Source organism: Dendrobates tinctorius, unplaced genomic scaffold (assembly GCF_039654945.1).
Source record: "Dendrobates tinctorius isolate UK_male_01 unplaced genomic scaffold, ASM3965494v1 ptg000143l, whole genome shotgun sequence".
NCBI lineage: Eukaryota > Metazoa > Chordata > Amphibia > Anura > Dendrobatidae > Dendrobates > Dendrobates tinctorius.
The window spans coordinates 16,135,340-16,149,543 of NW_027361810.1; the positions used below are offsets into that span (position 1 = coordinate 16,135,340).

General features: G+C 46.8%; 1 protein-coding gene across 1 annotated transcript in view; it reads left to right on the forward strand.

The window, feature by feature from the left end:
• The first annotated feature begins 3,218 nt into the window (after window positions 1-3,218).
• SPOPL (speckle type BTB/POZ protein like) overlaps window positions 3,219-14,204 on the forward strand; it is a 76,593-nt gene continuing 65,607 nt past the window's right edge. Inside the window, exon 1 of the mRNA XM_073545566.1 lies at window positions 3,219-3,373. Within this exon, the coding sequence (XP_073401667.1) occupies window positions 3,371-3,373 (3 nt within the window). The 5' untranslated portion in view covers window positions 3,219-3,370. The remainder of the gene's footprint in view (window positions 3,374-14,204) is intronic.

The following is a 14,204-nucleotide window of genomic DNA, read 5'->3' on the forward strand; positions in this document are numbered from 1 at the left end:
GCGGAGGAGGTTCTCAGAGCGCGAGGGCGGAGGAGGTTCTCAGAGCGCGAGGGCGGAGGAGGTTCTCAGAGCGCGAGGGCGGAGGAGGTTCTCAGAGCGCGAGGGCGGAGGAGGTTCTCAGAGCGCGAGGTTGGAGGAGGTTCTCAGAGCGCGAGGTTGGAGGAGGTTCTCTGAGCGCGAGGGCGGAGGAGGTTCTCAGAGCGCGAGGGCGGAGGAGGTTCTCAGAGCGCGAGGGCGGAGGAGGTTCTCAGAGCGCGAGGTCGGAGGAGGTTCTCAGAGTTCCTGTTCAGGGGCCATGGAAGACTAACCTCTCTGCTGCACCAGGGTCCTGTATGATCAGATAACAGATATCTTCCTTTTGTAAAGCCATTTAGTTATCAGGTTCAGCATTGACCGCAGCATCTAGAGGGCTCAAACCACGAGGATCAGAGGTACCCCATTTGCAGAAAAATTTAAAGGGGTTCTCCAGGACAGACATTTTCTGCAGTTAGGGTATCCGACCGCAATATGCACATTGTCAGGATTACGCTCTATATATCTGCTGAAGCGCTTTTCATGTGACTGCTCATATACAATATGCCTTCTCGCGGTTACTTGCCGACTAGCTACTCTTCTTCCATTTCTCAATAGAACAAGAAAGAACAGAGCTAGTCGGCACACGACCACAAGCATGCACATTGCCCGAACAGTCACATGAAGAGTGCCTTAGCAGGTGCCCACCATGCTTTCCTGACAGTGTGCTTAATGCAGATTGGTAGTAGTAGGGAGATAGGCGGCTTTTTTCCTGCGCTGATGGCGATGTCCCATAAATGTGGTTGTATTCTGAAGAAGAGTTTTGAAAACCTCGAAAAGCGTAGATTTTACATAGTTTTTATCCATATTGCTCTCTGGAATCCATTTGTGGGACATCGCCAGCGACGCAGGAAAAGCCGCCCATCTACCTACTCCTACCTTCTGGTCTGTGACCTGTGGTTGATGCGGCTGGTAGACGTGTTAAAATTGTGGCATTTGCAATACAAGGTGAGCAAGCGTGCGTTTTTATATCCTTTCATCATGGACGAATCCCCAGCTCCATCGTGTATTGCAGATTGTTAGGATTCAGCAAACTGCAGTGAGAAAGACAGACTGCAGAGAAAACATGGCTGCCCCGGAGGACCCCATTAATATCTGCACCCCAACATTAGAGGCCTAAACCCAACTCTTCACGCTCATCCGCGCTCTACAAGGACGTCTCGTTTTCCCACCAGTGTCTCATTAGCAGGCATTCTGATACGACACTCAGGTTCAGACCTGGGAAACTGCCGCCATATAACGTCTAACAAAAGTAATTAACCAGACGAGAAATATTTCAGTGCCGCCATCGAAGAAGAGAATATTAAACTGTTTCTTTATTGCCCTGTGATTCAACTCTTCCTCAAATATTACTCACTTTTATCTCTCATTTTATGCGGCTGAGACAATGGCATTAAAAACCAGAAGACGAACATCGTCCTGGTCCCGACCTCTCGTTACTGAGCCTGCTCCATAAAGGGGCACTCCAGATAAAATGCAAAGAATAGGGGAGATATTTTTATATAGCGGCCACCATGCAGGGCAGTGCTGTATATATATATATATATATATATTTTTTTTTTTTTTTTTTTTTTTTTTTCCATTTATTAGATCTAAATTAATTTTGCTATTTTTTTAGCGCCATTGTCATAATCTACATTCCCTATCAGTATGTCTTGAAGTGTGAAAAGAAACCAGAGAACCCGGAGGAAACCCACACAAACATGGGGAGAACATACAAACTCCTTGCAAGTGGGGTTCTTGGTGGGATTTCAACCCAGGACTCCAGCGCTGCAAAGCAAAAATGCTACCTACTAATATACATATAACTAAACATACACACATTTCTTGATAAAAAAAGAAAGGGGTACGACAAACGTTAGTGCTTTCTTTTAAAAAAGTTAAGCTTTTAGAAAAGTTTTAAAACTTTTTATTTACAATTAGCATTTTCCGACTAAACCCTGTAGCTTGAATAGTGATGAACAAATTAATTTGATATGCCTCGAGTTTCTAAAACATTTTGATAAACCAGAATCTGATTTTTTTTTTTTCTTTGCTTGCTTCCAATTTTGCTGGAAAAAATATATATATATACACTCCCCTGACCCTTACCTGTAGTGTCATGCCGCCTTCGCCTGGTCATCGTCTTCTTTGGGGCAGTCCGGCCTTCAGTGTCAACCGGAGCGGGGCGGCAAAACAGAAATGGTGAGAGCCGGGTGCGTGTCGTTTTAGCTTCTTTTTTTTCTGTGTTTATTATGCTTTTGAGTCTGGAGGGACCTCAGAGAATAAAAATGTATATTTGATTCAAATTGAGTAAACTCAATGCAAATCTAATTTCCCAGCCAAAATTAAGCAAAATTGCTGAATTCAAGCTGCTGATTTAGGCTGGTTTCACATTAGCGCTTTTTAAGCGCACGCACGGCCGGGGGTAGCTCCGCCCCCGAGCCGGCTCTCTGCGCGGCGTGCCCGCCCCTTGCTTGTAGCGCTGCCTCCTAGCGGACAGCGGCGCCTGCGATCGGCGCACCCTATCTTTAGCATAGGGTGCGCAGATCGTGCGCAGGCCGTGCGCTAGTTGCGCTTTGACCTGCGCTGCGCACTCTTGACGGTGCGCCGTGCGCGCCAAAATGGAACTTTTCGGATTTTGGCGCGCACGGTGCACCGTCAAAAGTGCGCAGCGCAGGTCAAAGCGCAACTAGCGCACGGCCTGCGCACGATCTGCGCACCCTATGCTAAAGATAGGGTGCGCCGATCGCAGGCGCCGCTGTCCGCTAGGAGGCGGCGCTACAAGCATGGGGCGGGCACGCCGGGCAGAGAGCCGGCTCGGGGGCGGAGCTACCCCCGGCCGTGCGTGCGCTTAAAAAGCGCTAATGTGAAACCACCCTGACTCATTGGTAAGGCTTCTTCACACGGCTGTATGACACCTGTTCTGTGTTTTGGAGACACGCCTCGTTTGGCAAATACTGATGTGTGAATAAAGCCTTATACATGACTCCAGATGGCATGTTTGTTTGTTATTAAGCCCTGGCTGCCATGACATAGTATCTGCACACCTTTTTACAACCGTTTAGATGCCAGAGTTGCTTTTGACCACAACATCTAAGGGGTTAAGCTGCCAGGATTGCAGATGTCTCTGATTCAGCATATGGAGCGGTTTCAGCACCTGATCATGATCACTATAACTGTGCCTATATGGTGGATGCAGTGGCAGACACAGACAACGCAGTATATGGGCCGGTCAGAGTCCGATTGCGCATCATAATGCACAAGTCCTCTTGTTTTGGAGGTGGGAAAGGCCTGTGCGGCTGCACAATCTGCACCAATGGTAAGTCCGTCCCTGGGTGGATATGTCAGGGATATATGATAACCCTTTTAGGCTATGTGCCCATGTAGTTTTTAGTGCTGTGGATTTTGTAAAAGACCTGCGGTTTTGCACCTCACAATGGTGAAGGTAGGAAACCGCAGCGGAATCCGCACAAAGAATTGACATGCTGCGGATTGTAACCCGCAGCAGCTGCACTGCGTTTTTTTTTTTTTTATTTCCATAGGAAATAATGGTACTGTACAACGCAGCAGAATCTGCTGCGGATCCACAGCAGAATCCGCAGCGTGTGCACATACCCTCAGGCTATGTTCACACATTGCGTTTTTGCTGCATTTTTTTTTTTTTTTTAATACAAGTTTTCAGATGCTTTTTACAGTACCAGCAAAGTCTGAGGCTTCTGATATCTCATGCAAATAGCTTGGCTTTTGCAAAATGGAGCACATCCCCCTTCTTTCACCCGTAGAAACCGATGGAGAAAGTGCAAAAACTGCACCAAAACTTGCATTTTTGTTGCTGCATAGCTGTACTCTTCTGTAGATAGCGGAGACCTATTAGGGTATGTGCACACGTTGCGGCTCCGCAGGCATTGTACAATGCAAATCGATGGGGATTTAAAAACCGCTGTGCACATGCTGCGGATTTTTCCTTGTGGACTTGCTGCGGCTTTAAATCCGCAGCATGTCAATTCTTTCTGCGGATTCCGCAGCAGTTTGACACCTGTTCCATTGTCCAAGTGTCAAACCGCTGGCAAATCTGCAGGTAAACCGCAGGTCACTTTACCTGTGGTTTTACCTGCAAATCCGCAGATGATTCTGCACAGTGTGCACTCACCCTTATGGCCGTGCGCACAAAGCCTTAAAAAGAAATTTTATTTACTGACTTTAGCAAAGTAACATGAGAAATTTTGACTTGTGACAAACCCCCCCATTATATTCACAGCCCAGAACACCCATCTCTAACCGATGTTTATCCGGGGTGGGGGGGCACATACTAACCAGCCTCTCCAATGCGATAATGGTGAGCGGAGTTATGATTTCCATATCCAAATAACGTGCGCTGTTAACTATGTAGATTGATGTTCCACCTCCTCCCGCGCCTCGCTTTACCGATACGTTATGCCGTGTCCTTTAATTGGTCCTGTCGAGGAAACGATCGTTCCTCCCATTGGAAAATTGCAGTAATGATTTGTTTTTTTGTTGGGCGCGTACTGGACTTCCATAATTACTGCGATAGTAATAGTCTGTCACAGAACTGAACGATTCCATTACGTGGATCAATGCGTGAACGGGAAATATGAGCATTATTCTGAAAGGGACGCAGAAGCCTCCGCTGCCGTAATGTCAGGGGCTCCGGTGCTGGCAAGAATCCACTGACCACAGGTTACTTTACAATTCTGGAGAAAGCGAGAATATTCTCCCATTGTAATAAGTAGAGTTGAGTGAATTTGATCAAGTCCCTGCTTATTCGGCAAGCGCTATAGCTGCCGCGGGAACCCGGATGCATGGAGGGCGCCGGCTGATCAGCTGTCCGGCTCCGCAGCTGCATGTGTCGCGGCTGTGTCACTGTCACGGCACATGCATGGAGAGTCCATCACTGTCCATGCATGTGTTTTTTGCCTGCCATGCAGCTGCGGCGCCGGACAGCTGATCAGCCGGCGCGCTCCGTGTATCCGGGTTCCCTCTGCAGCTTATTCGGTAAGAGCCATAAAAATCGCTGCTAGCCCAAGATTGATCTTGTATTCGGATTGTGCTCAGTCATGCAAGTCAGAGTCCTAGGAAACCACCCGACTGCACTTGGATGCCATATGAGTAGTGGAGTATCTTCGGCGCGCTCGAATAATGTGCTTGAGTCGCCGCGTCTGTTCGACAGCTGTAACAGATTGCCTAACAGCCACGAGACCGACGTGCAGGCGAGGGACTTGACCGTATTTTTCAAGCACGCTGAAGACACTAGTTTAGCACCCGAGCATGCTTAGATAACACCTTATCCAGACATGCTCTCTCATCCCTAGTCATTATGAATAATTTATGCACCCCCCCCATGGGCCCTATAGAACACAACATTAGGAAACCTATTGGCTATTTCCACTAAAAACTGCCCCGTCTGTCTCTCCATACTCTTTAAAAGGGGAGAAAGGGTAATGGATGTGACGATTTTATAAATAAATAAAAAAAAAAAAAAAAAAAAAAAATTATTTTTGTTTTACACTGTAAAAGCTGAAAGCCCTTCATACTTTTACCCCATAAAGAGATTTATTTTATCAAGAAAACTTGGTGACAACCAATATGGCTGCCGCTACAAGTGCCACTGGGGCTTCAGAGTCCTGAAAAGCAACACCAGGGAACAGCGTTAATGTTGTCCAATAACATTTCTGTAGATCGTTCCATCCAGGATATGTCCTGTATATTAACAGGATATATCATAAATGTCTGATAGACAAGAATAGGGAATGGAGAGGTGGCGTCCTATATGCCGCTCTTTTCATTTATTTCCATAGGGGCTCAGAAAATGCTGCTCTCAAGATAAGGGTATGTGCACACGCTGCAGATTGGCTAGTGATTTACAGTACAATGTTATTCAATGGGGGGCAAAAAACCGCTGCAGAGAAATCAGCGCGGAAACGCAGAGGTTTTATTTTCCGCAGCATGTCAATTCTTTGTGCGGATTCCGCAGCGTTTTTACACCCATTCCATTCTAGGAATCCGCAGGTGTAAAAACGCAGGAAAAACATGCGGATTTTGACCTTTGGATTCTGCCAAAATATGCAGATTCTGCAACACGCGCACATACCCTTAATAATACCACGATTAAGGCTTAATGTCAAAACGTGTTGGATTATGTGTGGTTCGCTGAAAAATACCAGTTTTAGGGTGTGTGCACACGTTGCGGATTCTGCTGCGTTGTACAGCACCTTTTTATATTCAATGGATTTTAAAAAAAACGCCGTGGATTTCTCCGCGGTTTTAAATCCGCATCATGTCAATTCTTTGTGCGGAATCCGCAGCGGTTTGACGCCTGTTCCATGACCAGGTGTCAAAATGCAGGGGCAAACCGCCGGCTAATCCGCAGGTAAAACGCAGGTCTTCTGACCTGTGGATTTGGCCAAATCCACAGCACAATCTGCAACGTGTGCACATACCCTTAAAGTTTGGAAATAAATGTGAAGTTTTATAAATACCTATTTTTTTCATCATTGGAGAATCTTTTTTTTTTTTTTTTTTTTATGGATGTGGTCCCTATTTTAAAGACGGATGCGGGGACCCACATCTATTTGGAACACTGGGACCAGGCACGTGATCTCTTGGAGTGGAGAAATTACCGCGCATACGTGTCCCTTTAATGCTATGGAATCACAATGAATTGCCAAGTTGGCGCCATTCTTGCGCTAGGACCCACATCTAACAGGATTTACCTCTATCAGCCATCTTCCAGGACTAGGGGATACCTTCTGCAACATTTGACGGAGACGTGGAAGACAAACCTACTCTGAGATGTTTTTGATGATCTACAGGAGCGGTTATTGAGGAAGAGGCTAATTAATTTGTTTAGGAGATGACACAATTTATGGCGCTTGGAACGCTGAGCCGCGGTATCCCAATCGCAATGTATCAGCGGAAGCAACTATTGGCGACTGACTCCATTACTATACATCACCTCTGCTCTTACACATTTCATTAGCCCTAATTGCTGGAAACAAGCGATTCCTTACTCTTAACCAAAGATCAATAATGGAAAGGTCAATAACTTAATGGGATGTGTCTTCCATACAAGTAACTGAACTGATTGCTGTATTTAAAGGGGATGGAGGTAATCATTTATTCAAATACGTGAAATGCCCAAATGAAGCTCATTCTAATTAATATTAATAATTCTGATGCCAAAATGTAGTCAACGCTCTGAAATTTAAGCAGTCATAGATCTGTAGGATCGGTTTATCCTGCTCGGAACAGGAAGTGTCATGTAATTTCCTGTATTGGTGGAGGAAAGGATGGCACCGTGAGATGTAAGTCTCTGGGCACATTGGGTGCAGGGCACTTCATGAAATTGCTCCAGGATATATACAGGTGCATCTCACAAATTTTGAATATCATCTAAAAGTAAATTTATTTCACTTCTTCAATACAAAAAGTGAATCTCCTATAGAATCACTTTAGACAGAGTGATCAATGAGTGGAACAAGCTGCCACGAGAAGTGGTGAGTTCTCCTTCAATGGAAGTCTTCAAACAGAGGCTGGACAGACATCTGACTGGGATGATTTAGCGAATTCTGCTTTGAGCAGGGGGTTGGACCAGATGGCCCAGGAGGTCCCTTCCAACTCTACGATTCTATAGAGTCATTACGCACAGAGTGATCTATTTCACGTGTTTATTTCTGGTAATGTTGATGATTATGGCTTACAGCCAATGAAAACCCAAAAGTCATTATCTCAGTAAATTAGAATACTTTATAACACCAGCTTGAAAAAATGACTGTAAGTTCCGAAATGTTGTCCTACTGAAATGTATGTTCAGTAAATGCACTCAATACTTGGTCGGGCTCCTTTTGCATCAATTACTGCGGCGTGGCATGGAGGCGATCGATCAGCCTGTGGCACTGCTGAGGGGTTATGGAAGCCCAGGTTGCTTTGTTAGCAGCCTTCTTCTCGTCTGCATTGTTGGGTCTGGTGTCTCTCATCTTCCTCTTGACAATACTCCATAGATTCTCTATGGGGTTAAGGTCAGGTGAGTTTGCTTCCAATCAAGCACAGTGATACTGTTGTGTGTACACCAGGTATTGGTACTTTTGGCAGTGTGGACAGGGACCAAGTCCTGCTGGAGAATGACATTTCCATCTCCAAAAAGCTTGTCGGCAGAGGTAAGCATGAAGTGCTTTAAAATGTCCTGGTAGACGGCTGCGCTGACTTTGGTCATGATAAAACACAGTGGACCTACACCAGCAGATGACATGGCTCCCCAAACCATCACTGATCGTGGAGACTTCACACTAGACCTTGGAAATCAAGGTCCCAGAGTCTGGAGGAAGAGTGGAGAGACCACCTAACGGGAAAAGTGACATAATGGAGACCCTGAATCCAGTGATGTCACTTATTGGGCTGCTTGATGCAATTTTGATAATCTCCAGGTGATAAAATATTTGTTTAATCACTAGAGGACTAATAAGCAAGAGGTTTGTTTTATGTAGTCACCCATAATCAACAGCATAATCTTGGGCGAATTCTGTGTTCAATCAGTGGTGGCATGAGAGAACTGCTAGATCAGCAGCAGCTAAAACCAGGATTTTAATCAAACTGCAGCAAGCAGCCCAGTAAGTGACGCATCGCTGGAGTCGGGGTCTCTGCCCCTACATCACACTGCTCTCATGGGGAAGCAAAAAGCGTACTGACTGATTCCCAATAAAGGTCCTTGATTTTGTAGAGATACCTGAGTAATGTTCCCCTCCCTATTCTGACCACCTGGGTTATCGCCCTGCAATTCTAAATAAATTACAACTGCAAATAAAGGTTCATTGTGTTCTTATACAATGTTTCTGATGAAGCAGCAGAGGGTTTATACCCTCCTAACATCTTATCTTCCGAGTTTTTAACATTTCGGTGACCAAAACGGAGAGGCCGAGACAGATGATGAATGATTTCATCTGAAGGGGCTGCTCCACCTCGGTTTCTGGCCAGCGCTTTTAGAGAAGCTCAGAAACGACTTTCTGACAAGGTCACCGCACCGCAGAACTGACGTGGCCAAAAGTAAAAAACGAGAAAAGGTTCCAGGGAAAGGTTGTACTCTGAGCAGTGTGGTGTGTTTATAGTTTGTTGTGGGTTTTTGTTTTTTTTTTTTGTCAGTTTTTTTTTATCTTCAAATGATTTTCAGCTCACAGTTGCTTCACATACAAAAGAGCACTGACATATATCCGGACACATTCCATATATTCTTACATGGTTCTTTGAATTTTTAGTTTATATGAAGTATTTATGCTAGGAATATAATTTCATATAGAACACCAGGGGTAATATTAGTGACGTCACTACTCTCTATGAGCTTACTCATTAAACCCGTGGACACCAGGGACATTTATCAGTCCACTATAGCGAGTGATGAGCGAATATGCTCGGGGGGGGGGGGGGGTGGGGGGAGTGGGGTGTTATCCGAACCAAGCGTGTTATTTAGGCTGAAGTCACACATGGCGTATAAAAACCCGTCCATTTTTTTTTTTTTTTTTTTTTTTTTTTTTGTTACCGCCAAGAGTCGCGTCAATGTTTCATGAGCAGTGATCTGTATGTAATCCGTTTTTGATGCGATTTCCTCGCATCAAAAGATCCGTGTGACATCTGTATGGCATACGTACGGTGAGATTTTCTCGCGAGCTAGCAAAATGGACATATAATGGAGCCCAATGACAGGTTAAAACACAAAACAAAATAGATATATACACATAGAAGAAGGGGGGGAGGGGGGAAATATATATGTTCTACATAACATAATAGCCGCTAAATGAATTGCAGGCTTCTGTAAAATCATTACAGAACCTGACATGAAATGACGCATGGTTTACATATAGTAAACCATGTCATATCAAAACGATTTATATATTTCAGTGCTTACTAAACTAGTTTGTGTTATTAAAAATTTGGAACGCTAGGGGTTAAATTTAAGGCTATAATCACGGGAAAAAAATCATGTGGGCTCCTGCACAATTTTCTCCGCCAGAGAGGGAAAGCCAGGGACTGAGGACAGATATTAATAGCCTAGAGAGGGACCATGGTTATTGCCACCACCCCAGAAAAACCTTACCTGGCACTTAGTCTCTCTAGTCCCACTGCCTTTAGGGGTGGCTCATGGGATAATAAGGGGTTAATGTCACCTTGCTATTGGAAGGTGACATTAAGCCGGGTTAACAGAGATGTCAATAAGACACCTATCCATTATTAATCCAATAGTAAAAGGTTAAAAAAAGAGACACACACGCTAAAAATTATTTTAATGAATTAGGCCGGTTTCACACTAGCGCATTTTCAGCGCGCGCACGGCCGGGGGTAGCTCCGCCCCCGATCCGGCTCTGTGCCCGCCCCTTCCTTGTAGCGCCGCCTCCTAGCGGACAGCGGCGCCTGCGATCGGCGCACCCTATCTTTAGCATAGGGTGCGCCGATCGTGCGCAGGCCGTGCGCTAGTTGCGCTTTGACCTGCGCTGCGCACTTTTGACGGTGCGCCGTGCGCGCCAAAATCCGAAAAGTTTGATTTTGGCGCGCACGGCGCACCGTCAAAAGTGCGCAGCGCAGGTCAAAGCGCAACTAGCGCACGGCCTGCGCACGATCGGCACACCCTATGCTAAAGATAGGGTGCGCCGATCGCAGGCGCCGCTGTCCGCTAGGAGGCGGCGCTACAAGGAAGGGGCGGGCACGCCGGGCAGAGAGCCGGATCGGGGGCGGAGCTACCCCCGGCCGTGCGCGCGTTGAAAATGCGCTAGTGTGAAACCGGCCTAACACAAAGTTTTTGACCAAATTTACTTTGCTAATCCAACAGAATCCCTTGTTCTCCTGTAACCAAAAAAAACCCCCAACCAATATCCATACCTCTCTGCCATTCAGTCAGGTCCTGCGCTGCAATCTATCACAAGAGGTTAACTAGTCTACAACCGGGACCGGTGCTAATGCCTGCACAGACATGTATGCCAGTAGCATTAGCACGGGTCCCGGTTGTAAACTAGTTAAGCCCTTGTGATGGATTGCAGCGGGGGACCTGACTGAACTGCGAAGAGGTATGGATATTGTTCGGTTTGTTTGTTTTTTGGTTACAGGAGAACAAGGGATTCTGTTGGGCAGCATAATAAATTTGGTAAAAAACTTTGTGTAATATTTCATTAAAATTTTTAATGTCTTTTTTTTAACCCTTTACTATATTGGATTAATAATGGAGAGGTGTCTTATTGACACCTCTCCATTATTAACCTGGGTTAATGTCACCTTACAATAGCAAGGCGGCATGTTGGTTAATAAGGGGTTAATGTCAACACTAAAGGCAGTGGAAATAGAGAGGCTAAGTGCCAGGAAAGGCGCATCTTACAGATGCGCCTTTTCTGGGGTGGCTGGGGGCAGATTTTTTTTTTTTTTTTTTTTGGCCGGGGCCCCCCCCCCCCAGGCTATTCTATCCTCACTCACTGGCTTTCCCTCTTCCACGATTATAGCCTGTGGGAATAGTGGATGAGGGCAGGTATCTCGCCCAGATACCTTTCCTATGTGGCCTAGTCTGGTCAGTATCGCACCTGGTTACTAATGAATAATGGGAGGTGTATATAAAAGGATGCCAGGTGGTTGTGTGAGTGTCTCAGCCTGGGAACACAGAGAGCCTGTCTGTGTGAGAGACACACATGAGTGAAAGCAGTGCCCACTGCAACTGTGGTTTGGCTGGACGGGAGAAGCCAGCCAGTTGGTAGTTAGGTTGTACTTTGTTTAGTTAGTGCCGGACAGGCAAGGATTTGTTTTATGTTTTATTTCTTTATGCATTGCTTTCACCGTTAATAAACCTGACCCAGTGTCAGTTATACCCGAAATCCCAGCTCTGTGCCTGAGTTTCATGCTGAACGCACGTGACCTTTGACCCCAGCAAAGGCCATCCCGAAGTGTTTTATCACATTGTGGTGGAGAACGCGGGCATCACGTTGGAAGCATGAGCATGGAGGACGTGGTGAAAGCGCTGGTACAGTCCACCGCCGTCCAGCAAGAAGCTAAGGCATGTTTCACACTTCCGTTTTTTCAAATCCGTCAAAATCCGTTGTTTTCCGTAAAAAAACGGATCCGCCATTTTTTGCAGGATCCGTTTTTTTGTCCCATAGACTTCCATTACGGTTACCGCGGATCCATCAAAAACGGATCCGTTTTTAAAAAAACGGATCCGTTTGCATCAGTTTCCGTCAAAAAAACGGAAACGGATCCGTTTGGCGGACACAAAAACGGAAGTGTGAAACAGGCCTAATCGGGTGATGATGGCCCAGCTGAAGGAGTTGGTGGACATGACAGCTACCGCTCGTTCGCTTCTCCAGCAGGTGGCGCAGCACCTGGCTAGCTTACCTGAGGTTAACCTGGAAGCAGAGTCGAGAGTGATTCACGTGAGTCGGTACTGGCAGATGACGACCGAAGATGACGTCGAGGCATACCTGACCACGTCTCAACGGACGGCGGTGCGAGAAAAATGGCCGAAGGCACGATGGGCCGGCCTGATTGCCCCGTTTCTTTCCGGTGAGGCCCAAAAGGCTTATGACTTGAGCCTGAAGCTGTGCAGGACTTTGACAAACTGAAAGCCGAGATCTTGTCCCGGCTGGGAGTGACGACCGCTGTCCGTGCACAGAGAGTGAATCAATGGACTTATCAGCCTGATAAACCACTGCGGTCACAGATGTTCGACCTGATCCATGTGACGAAGAAGTGGCTACAACCCGAGGTGCTGACAGCACCAGAGATAATCCAGAGAGTCGTCATGGACAAGTACCTGAGAGCTCTACCGCCAGCCCTGAGGAAGTGGGTAAGCCATGGAAATCCTACGACGGCAGATCAACTGGTGGATCTGGTTGAACGTTACTCCGTGGCGGAAGGACTCCGAGACGACGCTACCCCTCCTCGTTTTTCATCATCTCCACGTGGAACCGGTAAGACTGTTCCAGGGAGTAGGGGAGAAGGAAAAATCCCTAAGACAGTGGGGGGGAAACCGGGACTGCCCGCAATGAGAGGCTGAGAGTAACAAACTATGGTCTAAGCAAGGGGCCGGTTAGGTGTTTCCGCTGCCAAGAGATGGGACACATTGTTGCGAACTGTCCGCTCACTACTGAACCCATGCAGTGCGACGTCACAGACTCTAAAAACCGCATGTCTATGGTTGCACGGGTAGTGAGTGTGAATGATGGTCAAAAGGATGTGGAAAAACACTTGTGTGATTTAACTGTTGATGGGGGGGGGGGGGGGGGGGAATGTGGTGGCATTGTTAGACTCGGGAAGTGTGGTGACTCTGGTGAAGGCCAGTCTGGTGTTAGCCCCGACTGGACCATCAAATTTTCTGTAACGTGTGTGCATGGAGACACCTGTTCGTACCTCACCACGGTCATATGCATTACTACTTCCTATGGGTCTGTGCAACATAACGCCGGGACGAGTCCCACTTTATTGCATGATGTTATCCTGGGCTGGGATTTTCCCCACTTCTGGCAATTGTGGGAGAATCAGTTGATACCCCAGGGTAATGGTGTACATGATTCTTCTCCCAGGGCGCGTGTGGGTCCCGAACCCCTGGAAGACTCGGGGGAAGAGTCTGCTGGAAATGACCTGCAGTTCCCGTTTTCAGTCATGGCTGGTGATACGGAGGAGACCGGGGAAGAGGAGGAGGCCGACAGCCGTCCACCTCCCCGTTTGCCGGATTTAGAAGTTCAGAAAGATGACTTCCACAGCGAGCAAATAAAGGATCCTACCCTTTCTCAGGCTAGGACAAATGTAAAAGTGATAAATGGGGTACCCGTAGAACCTGGCTCTAGGCTGGCGTATCCTTACATGGTTCTGGAGAATGATTTACTCTATCAGAGAAAAAGGGGGAAGACATGGCGCAACTATTAGTCGCACCAAAACCCTACTGGCGGCAGGTGCTGGACCTGGCCCATGGACATGTGATGGGAGGTCACCTGGGAGTCCAGAAAACCACCGAAAGGATATTACACTGTTTTGTCTGGCCAGGCATGCATCATGATATTCGTGTATATTGTGAGTCTTGTCCTGACTGCCAAGCCTCTGCACCTAAGCCCCGGTTCTGTAGCCCTTTGGTACCCCTACCTATTATTGAAGTCCCGTTTGAGAGGATTGGG